The 21,417-nt window shown below is 43.2% G+C and overlaps 1 protein-coding gene across 7 annotated transcripts in view; it reads left to right on the top strand.

The window, feature by feature from the left end:
• The window catches only part of pard3ab (par-3 family cell polarity regulator alpha, b), a 245,861-nt gene that overhangs the window by 112,216 nt on the left and 112,228 nt on the right, over positions 1-21,417 (top strand). For 3 of the 7 annotated variants that reach the window (XM_030402559.1, XM_030402563.1, XM_030402558.1), the window contains exons 6-12: positions 2,592-2,683; positions 4,792-4,875; positions 7,537-7,662; positions 10,178-10,599; positions 14,270-14,409; positions 15,472-15,600; positions 18,362-18,397. In XM_030402559.1, the coding sequence (XP_030258419.1) occupies positions 2,592-2,683; positions 4,792-4,875; positions 7,537-7,662; positions 10,178-10,599; positions 14,270-14,409; positions 15,472-15,600; positions 18,362-18,397 (1,029 nt within the window). The remainder of the gene's footprint in view (positions 1-2,591; positions 2,684-4,791; positions 4,876-7,536; positions 7,663-10,177; positions 10,600-14,269; positions 14,410-15,471; positions 15,601-18,361; positions 18,398-21,417) is intronic. The other 4 variants (XM_030402562.1, XM_030402561.1, XM_030402564.1 and 1 more) reach the window with 3 other exon arrangements.

Raw genomic sequence — 21,417 nt, 5'->3', positions numbered from 1 at the left:
TCGTCCTCAGATAGCGACTCGTCTCCCCCTCTGATGTTTCTCAGCCCTCAGTCTGCTGATAAACACTGAGACGTGTCAGATGTGTTTCTGAGGCTCTTTGATTTCTTATTGTTTCTCTGTCTGCTGGACTCTTTCTCTTTATCTGGCCTCTGGATGTTTTATAATGTGCGTGACTGCTGTGTCTTCTTGGATGTGATCACAGGCGCTCCTCCATACATATAACTGCAGGGTCAATATAGTATTAGTTCATAAATCAAAGGCTTGCACAATATAGTAGAATAAAGACCCATTACAGGAACGCTCTTTTTATAAATGCTCCTATTTTTTACTTAAGTCTTTTATGGTGCTGTAAAAAAAAAAAAATCTTGGACCGCTGTGCTACTGTCCACCGAGCCAAGAAATGTCTTTTAAGTACTGCACTGTCTTTTTTTTTTAAGTCCTCCACATATGCTTGTATTTTAAAGTCTGTTTTCAGGACATGCAGGCAGAACAAATCTGTGGGCTATCATCCTCTTTTGATAATGCAGGAATGTTTTAAGCACCCAGAATATGTAGACGCGTTCACTGTTAATGTCCTCACGTAAATGTCACAGGCGTGACCGTAAGACGCAGAAACAGTTCTCAGTTTAAGCTTTGCACATTTTGTCCCAGTCTGTCCCAAGTGCTGAATAAAGACAGGTGGAGTGGGAGCAAAGCTTCTTTCTTAGTAAGTTCATTATGCAGCTTTGTGTTGGGCTGCTTTTGAAGATGAACTTGTTGGTGTGTGAATGCATCTGCAGACAAAAAACCTAGAATATTTAAAGATCTAATCTTTTAAATTCTCAATATTTCAGTACAGGATACGTACAGCGTCTGCATGATGACGCTTGAAAACCAAAACAACGAACATGATGTTGACTACCATGTACGCACTCTCTTCACCCTCAACATACCTTAGAATAACAAAAAGTAAATTCACACTTGCTTTAATTAATGTGTTTGTGCTTACAGTGATGGATGACTCAGGGAACCTCATCTAAACTCACCTTGTACCATTAGCTGCTTTTCCACCTCTGTTTTTGTCCACTTTCTAATGCTAAATTAACTGAGGACACCCCTACAACACACACACAAACACACACACACTCTCCGATACCTGCCGCACACATCTCTGTCTGTCGACGAAAACCGCAAGTCAACCTTGTTGTCTTTCTCTTGTTATAACTGACTTTAGCTCACAGTTCAAGCTCAAGTTTTACATTGAGAAACAGCAGTCAGGAGTCCTTGCACACTGTTCCTCCTCACACACGCAAACACTCACACACTGCCCTGGAGCTGAACGTCCTCCAGGCACCCAAAGTGTCATGGCAACCGTACGGCAGCCACGGTAACGGCAGGCTCATTTTCATACTGATGAGACGGCCAGTTGTTGGGAGGCCTGCGTAGCTGCTGCTGCCGCTCGCTCGTCTCTCCTCTCCGGTGTCGCCCTGAAATTTTAATGACCTTCTTTTCTCCGCTTCTCATTTTTCTCCTCTTTTGCTCTCAAGGCTTTGTCTGTCGGCCTGCGTGTGTTTGTGTACGTGTCATGACTCTCCAGCATTCATCTGCAGTTAATACATGAGGAGAACAGCGGCAATGTAATTTTGAAGGAACAAGAATTTTTTAAAGGGCATGTATTTTTATACCCGTGGAAGACCTCCTCCGATCCGCTCGTCTTGGCCTCGTCAGGTTAGCGGCTCGGCTCACTTTTCAGCTGCAAGATACTTTTAAAAAGTTTAGCTCCAATGAATAACCAGGAATTTAAGAAGTGCTACGCCTGGACCAAACTGCACAAAATCACCCTGAAACTTGCCCGATTCGTTTATTGAATCAGGAGGGAATATGATTATTTTACCATGTGTTATAGTGGACCAAAGATGATTTTGCATCATGGATGCCTTACGAGGCCGCTGGTTGTATTTCCTGCTACCGGAAGTCGTAGGGTCACGGAAAACTTCAAGATTATTACCCCGGGTTCAACATGTGGTCTGACATGATGCTTGGCCATTCTGACCATTCAACCATCTGGACAGGTTGTGTAGTCTGATCAGAGCATCAGTTTTTTTTGTGAACTGGAGACACATTGGCTAATTGTCGGCCACTTTGTTTGCTGGCGTGGAAAACTGGAAAGCAGCTCATGCTACGTCAAAATGCACAAAGCTCAGGTTTTTACCTTAGTTTAGTTGGACACTGGGGTTAGGGAAAAATCAACTCTTAGATGCATCCAACATTCTCAACCAAACCAATTCTCAACCTTATAATTACCTGTAACAGTTTAGTAGGGTCGGGCTCTACGTTGTGCATCATGTTCACGATCTCAGTAAGTCTGCTTGTTGAGTTTCGGTGAGGATGGTTGAGCGTAAACAAAGAAAATGAAAGTATTGATGTATTGAGATAAGACTGCATCGCCCTCTGAAATGGAATCGAATCGTGAGGTTCCCAGAGATTCCTTCCCCGCTGTGCTTCTGTGGAGCTATCTCTCCAAACGCTCTTGTGTTGTACTCATCAAGAACGGGGATACTGCTCGCTGAAGCCATCTCACTCTTCTTTCTATTTGTGCTTTTTTTGTTTAGGATGAAGAGGCCAGAGAAGAAGAGAACGGCAGGATCGAGCCGGTGGGTCGAGCCGACTCCTGCATGGACCACACCCCCGTGAGGTCGCTAGAGTAAGTCCTTCAGTCACAGATCTGCTCCCACAGTTTCTCGTCTCTCTGTGTCCTCACATTCCTCCTGAAACTCAATAACCTACCGACACCAGAGTGAGTGGCGCTCACATCACTGAATATTTAATCAGTTTTACTCCAAAACCTGTTTGGGAAAAGTGGCTCTTCTCTTAGAATGACTCTGAACTGAAGACTGAACATCCTAAAATTTCAATTTTTGCTGATCAGATAGTTGGACTGTTGAAAATGTAATATTTTTGTGGAAATGTGTCGTTATACCGTTTTTAGTCGACAGCTTTTTCCCAGACAGATGGTTTTGGAATGAAACTCTTTTTTTGTGTGTTTTTGGTGCCACCACATCTACATAACTCGAGTAAGACCATTACATCTCTGCTTCCATTTATTTTTTCTAGTTTGGGCCGTCATTCCAGTAATAGAATTGGACTCAAACCAATCAATCTTTCACAGAGAGGGATGTTGCCGCGTTCCTCGATGGCGAGCTTCCTTATTACCATTAAGGACTGATGGCCGAAACTAATAAAGAATAAAAAGTTGCCTGTAACCAGCTTTTCCCTTCAAAGCTGACCTGGATAAATCAGCTCTCTCTTCACTTTCTCTACATAATTACATACATAAGTACTTTAAAGGTAGACCAGCAGCTTCTATATTGTAATTCAGGTTTGTTTGTAGAAAATCTCATTTCAACCCTGCTTCTTGATTTACATAATTCTCTTTTGTGGGAAGCAAAATGATCCTCGTCTCGCCATCAGAGCTCTCCCACGCACCGAACCCATTCAGCTCCTGTTATTAACAACTGTGTTTTGTTTTGTTATTTTGCTCTGTTGCATGCTTCCAGTTTAATATGCAGGTATGGTATTGTTATTATTCCTATGATTTCCCAGAGACTCCGGCTTCTATCCGCCTCTTAGTTGTCAACAAGGGGCCCATTTTCCCCGAGCTAATCATAGTCATTGTATCAAAGCTCGCCAGTCGATTAGATTTAGCATCTTGTAAAAAATGTACCTGTGTGTAGATGTTTTACAAACTAACAGGTGAAGAATGCTGCCCCAGAAAAGCAAATAGCTCTAATTGTGTGTTTTTTGCTTTTTAAAGGGTCGAAGGTTGAATAGTCATCCACATATTAATGCAGTGAAATGATATACAGCCCAGGGGCTTTATTGGAAATGTGAAAATGTGTAGGAGATAAAGTTTGAATGTATTTCTCCTCACTTTCATTATCAAGTCTGGCGTTGTTTGTCGGCTGTGAACAACAGATTGCAGATTTTAGTCATAATCAGTTACAAGTCCCAGAAAACAAAAAGAAAGACCAAGCACTGACGCTGTGTGCTGACATTCACCCCTGAAATACACAAAACCGCAAGTCACAGTGTCATAAAGGTTCAATTAAAATTCAAATACATAATGCAGTGATGATTTGTATGAGGCACAGGCTGCAGGCAGTGATGGAATGTAATCACTGTAAGTACATTTAGTCAAGCACTGTATTACATGTAGTTAAAAAACAATCAAGGACATGTTTTTAAAGTGAGCTTCACACGCCAGGCGTGACTCTTTGGACACTTCAACTTGTGGTTTGTGGTTCATTTCAGCTGCAAACATCTGCAAATTCATTGAATGACATCACACATGTGTCACACTTTAAAGGACTGCTTTACACTTTAGAGATAGTAATGTGTCGTCAACACTTACGTGAGAAATTACACAGATCCCAGTGACCCTGTGAAGATTAAATCTTAGTGATGTGTGTTAGGATTTGTTAAATCCTCCAGTATTCCTTGTTATCCCTACATGTGTTTGATTTATTTGGATTGCTCTGTTTTATTGTCTTTTTTGTTTTCTGTCAGCCTCCTCCAACGCCTCCTTACTTTCTGTTTTTATTTATATACACCGCACTGTTGTTGTCATCACCTTTTTTTTTTCTTTCGTCATCATCATCTCACTTCCTGTTTTGTTTTTCCCCCACATGGTGTCACCCCTCCCCTCCCCTCTCCTCTCCTCTCTTCTCCACCTCTTCCCACCCCCCCCCCCCCACACCCGACCCATCCCGCCCTTGTCTGTCTCTCCGTCTTCCATCCATCACCGTCTCCCAGAGACATAGTCAAACTGGTGGAGGTGTCAAACGATGGTGGGCCCCTGGGAATCCACGTGGTGCCTTTCAGTGGCAGAGACCGCAGGTAAAAATACCCTGAGCGGAGCTGTTGGGCTGTTCAAGCAGGCTAGAGGAGAAGTAGAGGAGAGGAACAGTGTCCACAGGGCTTTAAACAAAGACACTCTCATTACATTTCTTAAAATCAGTTACCTTTTGTGTTTAGACTGGTACAAGGCAGGATTGCTGTAGTTGAAAAATATACAAAAAGCTATCTCTGCAATCATTTGCTCTACTTAGTTTTTCTACTGACAAACACTGGTTAAATACACAAACACTGGTTTTACTAGCAATGACTTTTTGCTACTTTTACTTTTTAATGTTCTGTAGGTTTTGCACAGGAAAGCCAAGGTAGTTCCCACATGGCAACTTTTCAATTTAAAAAAGAAAAAAAACAAAAGGAAAATTGCTCACTTATCCCATTTAGCCGATCATGTGTCAGCCTTTTGTAGACTCATAAAAATAATTTTGTTGAATTCAGTTTCTGGCAAGAAAAATATTGTTTGTTGTTGTAAATGTGTTAATTTGGCTTCTTATTGGCTGGAGAGAAGAGCGCTGCATCACCTGAGACAAACACACATGCGTACCGGACATTCCTCTTGAGTGACCATGTGTAATCACTTCATCACTCATACAAAACCTGATGCACACAGCTCAGAAACACACACACACACACACACACACACACACACACACACGTGCACAGTCGGCATCATGAAGCCATTTGCCAGTTTACAGTGATCAATCATGCTTGTTTAGGGTTTGCAGGTGACCGTCATATTTCTCTGCAGCGGCTGTCACTTCAGCTTTACATGATTCAAAGGATACACTGAGCAGTGCACACAACACACACACACACACACACACGCACATGCCTGCAGCAACACATTCAGAAGCACACATACGCAGCTGGAACGGAGCTGTGAAGGAATTAGAGGAATTTCACATCTGGTTTAAATATTCCCACAGAGGCGTTTTTTTGAGGTTGTGATCAAAGTATTGCCGCCTTTTCAAGTATCCAGTTTCAAAACCTCGGTGTAGCTGAGTGTTTAACAGTTCCGTGGAGCTCCGTCTTGTTATTGACTAAATGTTAAAAGTATATAAAACCTTAGTAGGCCAGTTTTAAGATTGGCTTGGTATCACTTTATACTGTCAAGCTGTTCTCTGCCACAGTTAGTTTGCCACCAGTCAGGAGCCAACAGCAGCCCCACAAATGTCCCAAACTTTCTTTATGAGTGACTCAGCCCCGGGACTCACAAATACGATCAGTGACTACAAACTCGCTGTCGCGCTTTATTGAAAATCAAGATCATATCACTTTTCTCACTGCCCCGACTTAATCAACCTAAAAGCACATTTATAATGCACTTTTCTTTTATTGGGGAAATGTCAGGAGTAGGCGTCGTCCCAAGATTAAGATGCCCGGCTTTCATCAGAGAAATAGCCCCTCCACAGCAAATCGCATTGTGTTCCCGCTCAAATTCAATCAGCTGAATTGTCTCTGAACTTTTTCAACTCCTGAACTCTTCTGCCCTCCTCTGTAATCACATTCCCATTCATATTGAATTATAAGCCCGAGGCGAGGGCGAGTATTAAACCCTAAAATCAACCCAATTTACCTAGGCGACACTCGCTCATACCACCTCAGAAAAAGCGCCGAAACACGCGGACACAGACTATATACCGAAGAAGACTCGATTAGGTTTGTGCCGTCTTTCCTACCCGCGCTTGATTTTCTTCCTCTGGCTCGAATCTTTAATCCGCAAAGCGCCCTTTCAGGTGAAGTTAGCCCTCTCGCCGCGGCTGTGCGGGGAGGCATAAGCCAGTTTGCCACGCCGGATTACAGGGCGACAACGGTTGCAGCTCAGCACGGTTGAAGTGCTACAGTACGATAGACCGGCCCCTCAGCAACCCGCCTGCTATCGGTGTTTAATGGTGTTGCTTTCTGTCGCTCTCTGAAAGCACTTTATTTTTTTTTTGCCCAGAAAAAAAAAAAGGGGGCCGCAGGAGTCTTAGGGGTTAGAAAATTAACACCTGCAAAGCATCGACCCCGGCAGAACTACAGTCGAGTTTCTGAATGTGTTGATTGCCTCTGAATAGATGCCTCCCCCACACCGCCTCCGAAGCACCCTGATGTGATGTGACTGCTTTCTCTCATCAGCCTCATTGGTACACTGATGATGCAAATGACAGGACCACACTGTACACTCTTTTCAAGCACCACATGATAAAGCAGAGGCAGCAATTAGGCATAGCTCTCTCTTTTTTTTTCCCGACAGAAAAAGCTTTTCATTAACATGGCACAGGCTGATTGTTGGACAGCCGCCTCATCATGGGAACATGAATGTTTGTATTCAAGAAAAACAATTTTTTATTTTTTTTTCTGGTGATGTCGAGGAGAAAAGAGCGAAAAATACAAAGAGTTTGTAGGTCAGAGATGATAAAGACACTCTGAATTTGAGAGGTTAGACACTTGGAACAGTCAGGTGTAGACAGATTTTTAGTTTTACGGTGTACACAATGTCTCACTATCTTTTTGGCAGAGAAACCCTGAGTTTAACTGAAGAAAGTCACGGTGATTATTATTCACCAGATCAGAAAGGGTCTCTCCAGGCAACAGCAGAGCAGCTACATTGAATCCACGGTCATTGTCTCCCATCTTGTTGACATGCACATTTGAACGTTTCAGGACTCTTGGCTTGTTGGTCAAGCGTCTGGAGAGGGGAGGCAAGGCCGAGCAGCACGCCCTCTTCCAGGAGAACGACTGCATCGTCCGTATCAATAACGGAGACCTGCGAAACATCCGCTTTGAACAGTAAGACAGCAGCTCACGGGACCCACCGCTGAGCTCTGGTGGTCCCTGGACTTTCCTGTGTGATTGGCTTTTGGACCTTCCCTCTTCTTACACCTCCAGTCCTAAACCCTTATTTCTCACCGTTATCCTCTCTCCTCGTGCCTTTTTAGCCTCCTCTCTGCACTCCTGCCGGTGTACGGGCTCCTCTGCCGCCCGTCACTGTGCTAAGCTAACCTCTCCCTATTAAACTCCTGTAGGTCGTACCCTCAATCGCTGAGGCAGTCCCCGCAATCCTCTCAGCCTTTATTCCCCTGTGTTTCAGTAACAGCTCCACTGGACTCCTATTGTTACACCTTTCTCTGTACTTCCATTGGAAGCAGTGGGGATAAGGCTCCTCCTGACATTCACAGCTTCTGCTTTTCAGCTCTGCTTACATTTTCCTGCTTTTGCTACTTAACCAAATTCACCTGCTAACTCCCCTCCCTTTTTTCTTCCTAGCTGCTGTACGCTGCATGCACGCCTTCATGCTGCATAACATTACCTGCTGAATACTATTTCATAAATCCATGATGCATATGTGTGCTTGATCTTATTTCCACCTGTCTGCATAAATGTATACTTGAAATATGTGTATGCTTTCAACTTTAGTATGAAATTCATATGTGACCATATGTGACATGCATATACACGTAAGAGTGCTATCACGCGACACATGTGCCCCCTCAGGTGTATTCTGAAGATACATTCATGCAGTGATTTAAAGGTTCTGTTCACACAAATTATATTGAAAAGAATGGAAGAAGAAGAAATGAAACGCAACAAACAAAAAAACCTCTTTACATTTCCCTCCTGTATCATCCAGCCATGCAGATCGTTATGGTTTCGTTGCCATCGCAATACACCGGAGGTTAATGGAGTTGCACTCCGATGGGAATATCTCTTTCATGAAATCATCCGTGTACCAGCACTATGAATAAATCAAATGACATCCTGTCTTTCTTCGGTAGAAAATAATTTAAACCAGAGGTGTGGATTCAAGACACGCTTGTATTAGAGTCACTGTTTTGATGACTTGCGACCTGACAGAAAACAATTGACTTGAGACTCGACTTGTTGTGGCTTGTGACATGAAGACCTGAGTGGTTTATTTTTATTTATATTTTTTGGTTTGACTGTTGGTCACTGTTTAAAAGTGACAGGCAGGGACAATTTTTTGATTGAGAAGAATTTAGAAAAGAATTGAACTTTTATAGAATAGTTTGTTCTTTATCTGATAACATTCATTTCACTTAATATCAATAATTATACTAATTTTGAAGATAGTAGTTTGATAAGTTGGCGAATAATATAACAAGTAGACAGGGTCTTTACCTTGTCTTCTCTCAGGTAAGACTACAGTATCTTGGGATGAAAGAAGTGACTATATATTGCCTTGACTGAGGTCTTGACTTGACACAACCTGTGACTTGATTTGACTCTATATAACCAGGGAAACTGGAATAGGACTTGCTTGAGACTTGGACTCGGTCATATGCCTGCTTCAATCATGCTCCATTGTATTTGAATAAAAGTGAAAAGTCTAGGTAAACCCTAGACATTTAAACCAAAAGTATTACCATGAATAAGTGAGAAATTGTATAATAACGATAAATCAACCAGTGATGTTTTAATGTCCCGCCAACCCTGCTGTTGAGCCATAAGTCAAGTAATGGATGGGAATAAGAGCTCCATACATAGTGTTGCTACTAGAGACTCAACAGTTGTCTTTGTTATTTAACAGTATTTTTATAAGGGAGCAGATTACATCTGCTGCCTGATTCTGACTGAAGTCGTAAATATGGCGAGACAAGGCCGTCCTCCTCGGGGACGGTCATTAGTAGCTGGGAAAAATGGGTCTGGAATTTCACAACCAAATTCTCCAAGGGGCAAAAATTTTGATTGTCATTGGGGCAGTCTGGGGGAGCAGTAGGATTCCTGGGGCCCCGGCATTTTCTGAATGTCCGTGCAGCTGTCAGGGGGTCGAGGGAGGAACCATACCAAAGACCGCTTTATTGAAACAGGTGGTGCTAACAAGGCTCCAGTGTTACAGGGTGCTGACAGCAGACATAAGTTTCCATTCACACCTACTGTACATGAGCTCACAGCGAGAGGGGGGTTTAAAAGAGGATTTTCTGCAAACTATCTGACGGATAGAGGTCTCCTTCATCTGCAGCCAAATGAGGGGATTATGAGATGGAGCTGTCGGGGAGGGTTCAGTCTCTTTTTAGAGCCGCTCACGCTGGCAATAAGTATTAATTAACATGTCAGAATGTTCAGGTGGGCGAAGATGGATTTTATATATATCGGATGGGTGTGTGTTAGCGAGGGAGAGAGAGAGACATTGGGTAGGTGGAGTGCTTCAATAAGCAAGTATGAATATATACGATTATGGCAGAATGGCTGAGGAGGGTATTTAGCGCTGAAATCAGCTGAATAATGGACTCTTTCTCCATCCAAATCTTTCCTTTAAAACTACCTCTCGCTCTCTTTGTTTCAGAGCCCAGAACATGTTCCGTCAGGCCATGCGCTCTCCCGTCATCATGTTCCACGTGGTGCCGTCATCGATGAAGTCCCACTACGAGCAGCTGTCCCACGCCGAGAGGAACCCGGCGTACTCCTCGGGCCGTTTCAGCCCCGACTCCCTGAGCGGCAGCACCGTCTCCGGCATGGAACACACCCCGCAGAGGATGTCCCGGCACGGCTCCCAAACTCACCCGCACTCGCATCCGCATCCTCATCCTCATCCTCATCCTCACCCTGAACAGACTGAAGGCTACCCACCTATGAATCACCCAGCAGTCTCTGCTGCCAAGCCTCCAACAGGACACACCCACTCGCCTCAGAGGGCGCTTACATCAACGCCAACTGGGGGATTTACCAAAAAAGTGGGGAGGAGGCTCAACATCCAGCTAAAGAAAGGTAAAGTGAAACGGAAAACGATTTCATTTCCCAGAGAGACGATGTTCAGGTGGAACTAGGGGTCTCAGGACTCTCTACATTCAGGGATTTGATTTTCAACGTGTAAAAATGTGATTATTTTCTCTCTTCATCATGGCAGTGACAGCTATGCCTTTTGTTGTAAAGATCAACAGATCTTCTGAGCGACTGTTATCATTTTCACATTTTTTCCTCAAAACGATGTAAAACAGGGTATTTTAGTACAACAGTTTGGCAAGTTTACATAATATTCCCTCCAGAGTTTCACCTTTCAGGCATTCGAAAGTAATAAAAACAAACGACAGAAATTCAGTTTTATAGAGAGTTCAGTCTCTCAATTCTGTCCCTAGTGTACGCAAATCCCAAACACATCTATAAAGAATATCTGAAAAGTCCCTCCAAGTTTTGTCCTTGAGTTATTTTTTCTTTGTTTGTATTGGAATGCATGCATGTCAGTAAGGTTGGAGAGAGCTGAGGATTGTAAGTTAAATCGGATTGGGTTTTTTCGATTTAGGATCAGAATCATGATACTCGTACCTGGAACACGTTGTCACTTGTGTGACGTGTTGCAATAGAAAGATTGTGGTTGGTCGAGTTCTTGCCGGACACACTTTCATCACAATGGATGAATACTTTTGTTAAACATGCACATTTATTCTTTGTCTGTTCCCAGCGTCTCCACTCCAACTGAATAAACAGGCGATTTCCTCGTCCCCGGCGCATCAAAAACAAGTGTACGAACAGTTGGTCTAGGAATGGCGCAAACATGGAAGCGTGCAGAACGTGAACAATGATGTAACAGGCTTAAAAAAAGCATCCAGTTTACCCGTTGACTGTACAGAATCTGGGTGTGGAAACAGAATGAAAGGCAATGCTGGGAATAAAACTTTGGGGACATCAACTCTGTATGGGCTTTGAGTGACAGCTGGCACAGGTGGTGCAAACCGCTGCCAACAGGATACCAGGTGTCGGTGCCAGGTCTCAGGGCCAGGGAGCTTGTTGCTAAGCAGCCGCTGGTCCCCGTGTGCTGTCAAATGCCACAGCAAAGAGTCTGACGGGGCTGCACCATATGCCTGTAGAAGTTTTCACCCAAATCGGTCCCCTCTCTTATGGCTGGAAGCAGGCCAGAACGCATGAAAACATAGAAAACACCCAGCTGCTTGTTGCATATTCCATACAGGCTGATGGTAATTTCCACCTCTTCCTTTGTCATAGTTTATTCTTCTCACTCTCTCATCCCTGCTTAGTCGTAACGCCGACAAAACACCGCATTCTGTACTTGATATTCCAGCTCAGTCGAAGATGTTATCTTTCCTAATTCCACCTTTTTGTTTGCCGCTGTTGGAGCAGACACTTGCAGGGATTAACAGCGACTCCCAAGAGGCCGTTTGGGCTCATCTGTTTTGTTTTGAGTACCGACTTTAGCCCGCGGCTTTGAGCCCAGATTAAACTCGCGTATTGTTTATGTGCTCGAATCAGACACCGGTCTCCTCGCGAATCCCGGGGAGTATCAGAATCAATCAAACAACCCCATTCTGCAGAGGAAATTGCTAAGGTATGTCTTAATCAAGCTAATGGGACTTTAAAAAGATCCTCCTCTCTGTTTAAAGCCGGGGACGCTCTGAGCATTTACCGGTGGATATAATACCGCACCTCGTCTGCCTGCGGGAAGTTGATTGGCTCATCAATGGAGGGGATTAGGTAGAGGATGTGAAACAGAATAGCTAAGTGTTCTCCTGTTCTTTTGCATCAGCTCAGTCAGACACACAGCGAGGATTAGGGGCTGAGATTCTGATGCAGACAGGACACTCGGTATTGTTCTGATATTAACTTAGTTTTACAGTCTTAGACGCACAACCTGTCATGTGGCGGTTTCATTACAAAGCTAAAAACACCTGAGTGACACCTGAGTTACCCCTCCACAACCACAGGCAGTGCAATATGTTCTCACCAGAGGTTGTTTTTCAGTTTCTGGCTTCAATTAAATATCAGGCAGAAGTATGAAAAGTCTTCAGGCTGAACCGACTTACTAGTTCCATGTAATTGCATAGTCCAACTTTTCTTTTTTCTTTTTTTTTTTAATTCTAAAAGAACTATGTTGCCTCGCCTCACAATATGTCCCACTTTAATTATTCACCTACTTGAGCTCTCTGCTGACAGGAAGCAGGATTTCTCTTCATTTCCTGGATTTAAGTTGCTTAATAGTAGGAAATTGTTTGTTTGTCTGACAGGATTATTGACGATCTGAGATACGGGCCTGTGTTTCCTAATGGTTCATAATGATACACGCTCCTGAGGGGCTGCAGGAGAAAACTACCGAACGTACACAAACAAAAAAAAAAAAAATCACATCCGCCCACACAGACATGGATTAATAAACACAGACGGATTGGCAGCAGCTAAAGATATTGTATTGTTGTCGGTGCCGGGTCAAAGTCAGAATCATTAGGAGGTTCTCTGCAGACAGGTAAGACTGGGAACCTGGTGAAGAAGAGGCCATAGTCGGTTGTGTAGTGGGTACAATAGGTTTTGTACTAGCTAGTTTTGTTCCTTGCTAAATAGATGCAGCAGAATAGCTCTCATGGTATCGCTTACTATCCAGCAGGGAAGAGAGAAGAACATCAGTAAAGACAAATTAAAGCTAATTTGATCCTCCTGTCTATTTTAGACTCTCTGTTCTCTGAAGGATTAGCATTATCCAGACAGAGTAATATGTCAAGTAGGGCAAATGTGCATACTTTTACTTTAGCGAAGACAAACATTTGCAGATGTAAATGCTCGTGCCAGAGTTTCATCCAAGAAATGAATAGCAGAGGTTGAAGGCAGTGATTGGACTTGTTTGTCACTATTGTCCTGAAAACTCAAGACAGACGTTGATGTCTTATGTAGACATCAAAGAAGTTAATTGATGACTGCTTGCTTGGTGTATTGATGTCAAAGTTATAGTTCCCCTGTTAAGCTCATTTTTTTAAGTTCATAATTTTTGGGGGGGTTTCTACTAGAAAATGCTTTCATTTTGAAAAAATATGAAAAGCAACCCCCAAAAGGCCCCGTCTGCTGTGATTGGTCAGCTCTCACAGGCTTGGGCAGGCCACCCCCCCTCCCTGCCATTCTCCTGTTTCAGCCTTGTCTGTGTTTTTTACTATATTTACTGTATAGTTGTTACATCACAAACTTACAGAAATCCTGACGGCTCATTTGAAGGCACGGATTCTGAAAAAGGGCTGCTTTGATGAGTATTTTGATACTTTTCCCGTATATACATAACTTGTAGACATACTCTATAATCAGATCTCATTTTCTACACTATGAGGCCTTTAATCATTTCGTCTGATATTATTGGAGGCTGTCTTTATTTAAGCTGCGGCAGCCTCCGCTACTATACAGGGCTACAGGCAAGTCAGGTTAACTCCTGAACACTAAACATTTACTCCTGATCAAACACGCACAACAAATGCACTCTGACATTGAAATGTCTTTAACACCTACCACTGTTACTGCCTGAATCTACATCACCTCCAGGAGAGACCATGCCAGCTGAATATGAAGTTATTCACAGCAGCTTGAGCTGCAGGGTTGCAGATGTAATATGCCTGTGCCTCGAGATAAAACCAGATTCCATCATAACACGTCCTCTCCCTTCATCCCGCAGGTCCTGAGGGGCTCGGCTTCAGTATCACGTCGCGGGATGTTCCAATCGGCGGCTCGGCACCCATCTACGTGAAGAACATTCTGCCTCGGGGGGCTGCCATCCAAGATGGCCGCCTCAAGGCAGGAGACAGGTTGCTGGAGGTGAGAACGAAGAGTGAAACTTAACAGAGAAGTTCGTGTGTGTGTGCAGGAGCTGATGTCTTATTTAGCGTAATCAGTGCTGGTGATAACACTCCAGTCAGAAGACCCCACAGGTACAAAATACCTGTTTGATTTAAAGCGCAACTAATTGATTAATCAGATAACTTTATTTTATATGTAAATCGAGCAACCTGGAATTAAATCAAAGAACATGTTTTCATGCTTTATCTCGTTTCACAAGCTGGAGCAGCTTTTGAAGTTCGGTTTCCCCTCATCGCTGCATTTGCATAAAGGATTACACTCTGCGATGCTACATTTGCGGGGCTGTTGCACCAAAGTTTGAATCCTTTGATCCGCTGGTTTATTTTTCACAAAAATGTTTCTTGAATGGTGATGAAATCGCACAAGTACAACTTCAGCCTTGTAAAAAAAATATGAGGAATTGCTGCACTTTTAAACAAAAAGAAGAAGAAGAAGAAGAAAAAACATCAGAAATTGAAATATTTCACCTTGGGCTAAAAACTAGAAACATGTTGACTAACAGATCTCACCATGAAACTCTCCTGCTTTCATTGCTAATATACGGACATCATTTCTTGTGTTAGTGTTTTTTGAAACTTTGTGTTTAGATATGCAAATGACGCATTAAATAAATATGCGTTATTTTGCAAACATTTCCAGACCAGAAATATGAACATTGTAAAAAATGAAACAAGGGTTTTGACTCTGGTTGAATCCAGAGAGAACTTTGAATCTTTTTTTTTATTATTATTATTATTACTCCTTAAATCAGAAAAACTGTCAACAGCCATATAAATCAATGTTCACAATTTGTTTGATTAATAGAATATTGCAAAAATCAGAATATGAGTAATATTTTAATAAGTCAATCAGATCAGTAAAACCCCTTCAACATATAATATAGTTAGGAATAAATGTTGAAAGTTACATCTAAGTGCTACTGAAGTATGAAAAAAACACTTATTTAGAGAAAACAGACCTAACCCTTTAACCCTTACAGAGTATTTAGGAACTTAACCCCGTCACTTGTCTCTCGTTCAGGTGAACGGTGTGGACCTGAATGGCCGGACTCAGGAGGAGGTGGTGTCTCTGCTCCGGGCCACGCCCATGGGTGGGGCTGTGGGGCTGCTGGTTCTACGGCAGGAGGACACTTTCCTCCCACGCGAAGTGGTACGTTTGTCATTCTCCAGCTCCCCTTGGAGCCACTCCTTCAACTCTTCATCCTGTCAGCATCGTGCATTTCACATCATGACACATATGCAGTCCCCTGATGCGTGGATAAGTGTAGGTTATGGGTGTGTGTGCTCAGGCGTTTGTGCGAGAGAGTGTCTGCGTGAGCTCCTGTGCTGTCACCAGTGCAGTTAATCCCCGCAGTGAGCGCCGTGTTGTCTTCTCATTTCCCAGCTAACACAACACGCTAGCCGAGCATGCAGATTGATTGTCCCGCTCCGCTGCTGCACTCCTCTCTATTATCAAACTGCGGCTAGCCTCAGAGGAAACCTGTGGAGCTCAATCTTTTCTCTTTATCTCCTCCACCCTCTCCTTTCCTCTCACTTTCACTCCGTCTCTGTCTTTGTCTATGCGTCGCCCTCCCCTCCTGGTCCCTTTCATTCTCATTCACCCCTTCCCTTTTCTTCCTCTCGCATCGCTGGGTTACCTTCTCAGTCTCTGTATTTCCATCTCTCTCTCGCTGTGTTTTGCCTGCAAGCTGACTTACTAGATTGATGGATGCGGGGATGAACAGACAGACGCAGGGCAGGTAGCAGCCAGAGAGTGAAAAACACACTTGGCTTGAATATCAATCAGTCAACAACTCACACATTACACTATACAAACAGCAGAACAAATCTTTATGTGCGCTACAGCTGTCACTCAGTCCAGACCGATGCCATTCACAGCTTATAACTTCAGGGATTCATGCAAACCGCAGCTCAATTAGTTGGCTCATTTACCGCGACGGTTTGCTTTTCTCAAGGTCGTGTTTCCACGCGGCGCCAGATGTTATACTTGATTATATTTGGAGAAAATCAGGTTTGATGTACTGCACACCAGAAGTTACCTCAAAGTTGTTGGATAAAGAAGTGAGCGTGTAATGACCAAGATAAAAAAAAAAAACAAGGCAGCAGAACACTGTAGCTTAAGTGTGGTGTTTTTCAGAAGAGTGAACAGTGACGGCAGTTAGCGAGCTTTAAATCACGTTGGTGTTTACTCCACAGCAGCGGTCAATGATTCCCTGCTATCTCTATAGCTGCACTCGCTGGCTTTAACACGCGCCTTATCGAGTTGTAACATGAGTTATAGCACCACACAGCCCTAAATCCCCCCTCTGTTGTCATAAAAATGGTCTCTCCCGGCACCCTCAGCAGTCACCGTGGGCCATTACAGGCACACGCAGCCATTCGCTAGCGAGTTCTGTCAATCAAGTGGCTGATTGGTGACAATTATCACAGTGAGAGATGCAGAGGAGGCTATTGGCTGGCTGTCGCCACGGGCAGAGTTTGATGAGAGGAGCTGCCACACTGGTCGATACTCATCTTTAGATTAGAGCCCGGCTTTGAGTCCGGCTGACTCTGCGTAGTTGGTAGTTAGACGGCAGGATTTATTTGATCTGTGTTTATCAGCTGTAGAGGGTGGAGAGGGTGATGTGAAAGGGTTGAGATGGGACTCGAGGGAGATGAGGCCCAGTGCACAAAATGAGCAGCTTCAGTCTTAATCCAAAGCTGCGAGCTTGGCTAAGCATTTTCTCCTGGGCTTAGAGAGGGGCGGGGGACTTAACAGCATGTCAGTTAGCAGAAATAAAACGACAACGTGCATTAAAGTATACATCAATAAAAAATATAAACCTGGATGAATGAAATGAGCTTAACCCAACAGAGTTTCAAGAGCAAACAGCACATTTTCTAGGTACATAAGTATGAATATAAAGCGTCAGTAACTTAAGCTTTATTTATGAAACATAATGTACCGCGATGGAAAAATAAAGTCAGCAGCTGTTCTATCATTTGTACAGCTGCCATGTGCAGCAGGTACAAAACAAGAGGAGGGCTTTAACTATGATTATTTTCATTGTCGATTAATCTGTCGATTGATTTCTTGATTAATGTACAAAACTGTGACAGATGTCCATTAGTGTTTCCCAAAGCCAAAGATGACGTCCTCTAATGTCTTGTTTTCTCCACCACAAATTTAGTTTCATTGATACAAATATGAGACAACGAGCACCAGTGTTCCCAATTTTCAAGTATAGTTCATGCAGAATATATAGCACAAGAATTTCTTCAATAAATTGAGTCTGTATGTGTAGCCTGAGAGGCAAAACTCAGGGCAGATGTTTAAAGATCCCTGCTCACCAAATAAAAGAGTCTTTTTCGAGGAGGTGTAGCTGAGATTCAGTGTATAATGATTGGAAAAGCATCCGTCTTGCAGTTTATTCATCGATGAATATTGCACAGATCAGAGTGCGTGAGGGCGAAAAACAGTCCGTGAGACGCTGCCTGTTGCTCGTAAAGCTTACTGCTCAGCTAGGTCACTTTCATCTGGTGAAAGCAATCTCGACGAGCGGAGAGTTTCTGGATTATGACAGCTGGACAGGAAGAGGACACCGGTTAGACAGACTGTAGACACACCGAGACTGTAAAATTGGATTTCGCCCCCCTCCTTGTCCTCCGTCTAAGTGACGGCTTCAAAGTTTGTGTCATTTTGTCCTTGCAAACAGTTTTATATTTTAAGTCTGAGTACATAATAACCACCCATCTGCCTGAGATCTATCATTTTCATATCCTGCATGCCCATTTATTCATCACCCTGCTTCCATTTATCCATAATTTACCCCTTCTGCAGCTTCATGTGTGTTCAAATTTTCACTGTTCCTGTCAACAAATATTTTTTCTTGATTGCTTCTTGTGTCTCCCCCCCCCCCTTCATCCTCTAGAACGCTGAGCCCCAGATGCAATGCCCCCGAGACGTGGTAAGACTCCACCCCGACACTAGCCTGCAATTAAACTCTCCTCCCAAAAACAGCCTCTTCCTCCTCGACCTGCTCCTTTTATTTAGCCCGAGCTCCCCCCTCTCTGCGTTGATGCCATTAATCTCTGCCGGGAAAAAAAAACACATGTTGTTATCACCCAGTCGGCATTAAAACAATAGCTTATTGCATGCATTCAGGGTCCACTTGTAAACTAGCTGGTTAATCAAAGTGCAAGTCACCAGTCATGCGTACAAATATTACTCAGCAACACTAATTTTAATCTTCAACTAGAGTTGCTCCAACACATCACAATTTCATGGTTCGTGAGTGTGGAGTGTTGAGGCTGTGCTGCGGAATAATTCGCTCCATCACTCCCCTCAGAGCTGTATTTGTCAGTGAAGGTGAGAAACACACGGGGGTTTGCTTTATTTGTCGGCTCTGGATAAGGTTGTCAGTCTGGCCTTCTTGCAGCAGGCTCGCGCTGATATGTGAGCTGAATAACAAACAGTCTGTTTAGTTTGTCTTTCACTTTATTGAGGCGGAATATGCAGACGGCTGTCTCGGAGCCCGGAACGTGCCCAGAAGAACTTTGACAGTTTTCGACATATGACGCCATCTGCAATAGAGGCACTTGACATATATAGACTAATATATCATATTCGTAAATACCCAGGCGATGGATGCAAATAAACATTCCTAATGTTGGGACTGTACCCTGCAGAGGCAGCAGATGCAGTTTTAGTGTGAGACTCTGCCTTCTGTGAAGAATCAGCTGTCAGCAGGATGCACCGTATCTCCGACTGTTACAATGCGGTCTTGATGGCCTGAACGTCACACACACACACACACACATATACACACACGCACTAAAAGGTTCTTTACCACACCAGCTGTTAAAAGCTCATCTGTCTTTACTGCACAAATTAAAAGGCTATTCAGATTTCCATAACTCTCCATTTACACAGCGAACTCGAGCTGTAATTTAACAACCGCAGACTTCGCGTCTTCACATCTGGCCGCACCTCCAGGTTACATCTGGCCAAGTGAACGTGATCGGTTGCGTTTTTATTTTTTTTTCTTTCTTTTTTTTTTTTTGCGTGGCGCATTAGAAGTGTAATTGGCCAGTTAATTTGATCGGCGCTCGTACCTGCCAGCTGTGGTCGATGAGCCTCATCATCAAGGAGCGTTATGGCAGGACGTTGTGGATTATTGTGACTGCAGCTGGCGCGGCTCACATGAGTATCGTTCCATCGGCTCGCAGACAAAGACACCCGGGAGTGAGCCTTCTACTGTTATTGTCTTGTCAGTGAGAGTTGCCAACTCTGGTAAATGTCAAATTATTAATTGGCTTGTTATCAGCCACCCTCAGCAGCACAGTACTTTTGACATCCTAAGGTAAACTTCCAGAGAGAAATAACTTCAGGAATCAGAATTTAGACTTGTATTTTCTCTGTGTTTCTGGTTAGATCATCGTCTAACTTTTGTTTAGGAGCCGTGTTTGAGTTGAGCGTTGTCTCTTTCTGACAGTATTTAACAATCACAAATCTTCCTTTATCATATTTAAAGTAGATCTAGACTAAATACATACATATATTCATGTAAAAAATACTGCCCAGTGCACCTTTAAGGATTTAGGGAAATCAAAGCAACTGTTTTGAACGTCTACCTCCCTAAAAAATCAATGCAACCACAGAGACGCGAGCCAGATAGACGGAGCAAAATGCACCGCGGCCATGCTGTCTCCTCTCTCTTCCCCATTTTGTCTATTCTTTTTTCCCTCCCACCCCAATTCCAGACCTCCAGATAAGTCTCTCCTCCTCACCCGTTCCCGGAACATCAACCGCCATAATGGATCCAGTGCCTTTCAGATGTTATCTGTTGTCAGACGCCTCATTTTAAACATCTTGCTTGCCAACAACAACAGCAGCAGTGGCACCGCGATGGTGTTGAGCTTTAGATGCAGGGTGTGGATCTAAGAGAACAGTGGAGCTTTTAATGGACAATTATCCATTTTCGCATCAAAGATAGTTTTCCAGTAGATGACGAGAGAATTTGTTGTTGAGAGGTAGGGCGGGAACCTCTGGTTATTTGCATTATTTATCTCTCGGTTATGTGTCGGATCAATTCATTCTCTAACTCTGAACACTTTCAGAATATGGTCAAATATGCTAATATACAGGTTGACGGTAATGCCTTCATATTATTGCATATATATATATATATATTGGATACTTTATTATATTGATATAAAGCAGAGGAAAGCACCAAATCTTCACATTTGTGAAGCTGGAACCAGTGAATATTTGGTTGATAAATAACTTCATAACTTAATATTTCCAGCTCTATGAAGACTTTCAGAGTTGGAACCATTAAAGTTAAGTGAACTAGAATTATTTGTTGAGCAGCATCTGTTTAAAGACAAACTGAATCCTGACAGTTTACACTAACTGTATGCAAAGATACCTGGGTAAAGAAAAGACCACACATGGTGTGCGGTGCACACAATAAACAGAACTGCATGAACACATTATCATACTGATAATAGACTGTATTATCTGGGCTGCATACATTAAACTAAAGTGTCTATTCAGAGGCGGCTTGCATAAAGAGAGTTGACGTAGATGTCAGAAGGAGAAAAGATGGTTTCAAGGTGATGTACCTGTACCACGTGATTGTGTTATTATAATGAATGTAATTTTAATCTCTTTGTACCATAAACAAAAGCTCAATTAATATAAAAAAACAAATACAATATATAATGTAGACAGCTCTTAGACTTGCAGGTTTGCCGGCACTCCAGTTGGGTTTTTTGAGGTTGGCACAGCATGACTCATCCTGAGAGAGAGCGAGAGAGCTCTGTGGAGGGTTACACGGCAGGCAAAATGCAAGAACTGAAGTGGAAAAAGCACTCACTTCTTGAAATCGGTCCAATGACCCAAAAATGATCTGCGTTTTTTACAGCAGTCCACTAGAGGCTGTCATTAGTTGTGTGACACTCAGTTTCACTCTGGTTTGTTCGG

The sequence above is a fragment of the Sparus aurata genome, chromosome 21 (assembly GCF_900880675.1).
Source record: "Sparus aurata chromosome 21, fSpaAur1.1, whole genome shotgun sequence".
Classification (NCBI taxonomy): Eukaryota; Metazoa; Chordata; class Actinopteri; order Spariformes; family Sparidae; genus Sparus; species Sparus aurata.
Note: the sequence above shows the minus strand (reverse complement) of the source record. Positions and strands in the feature narration are given on the sequence as shown.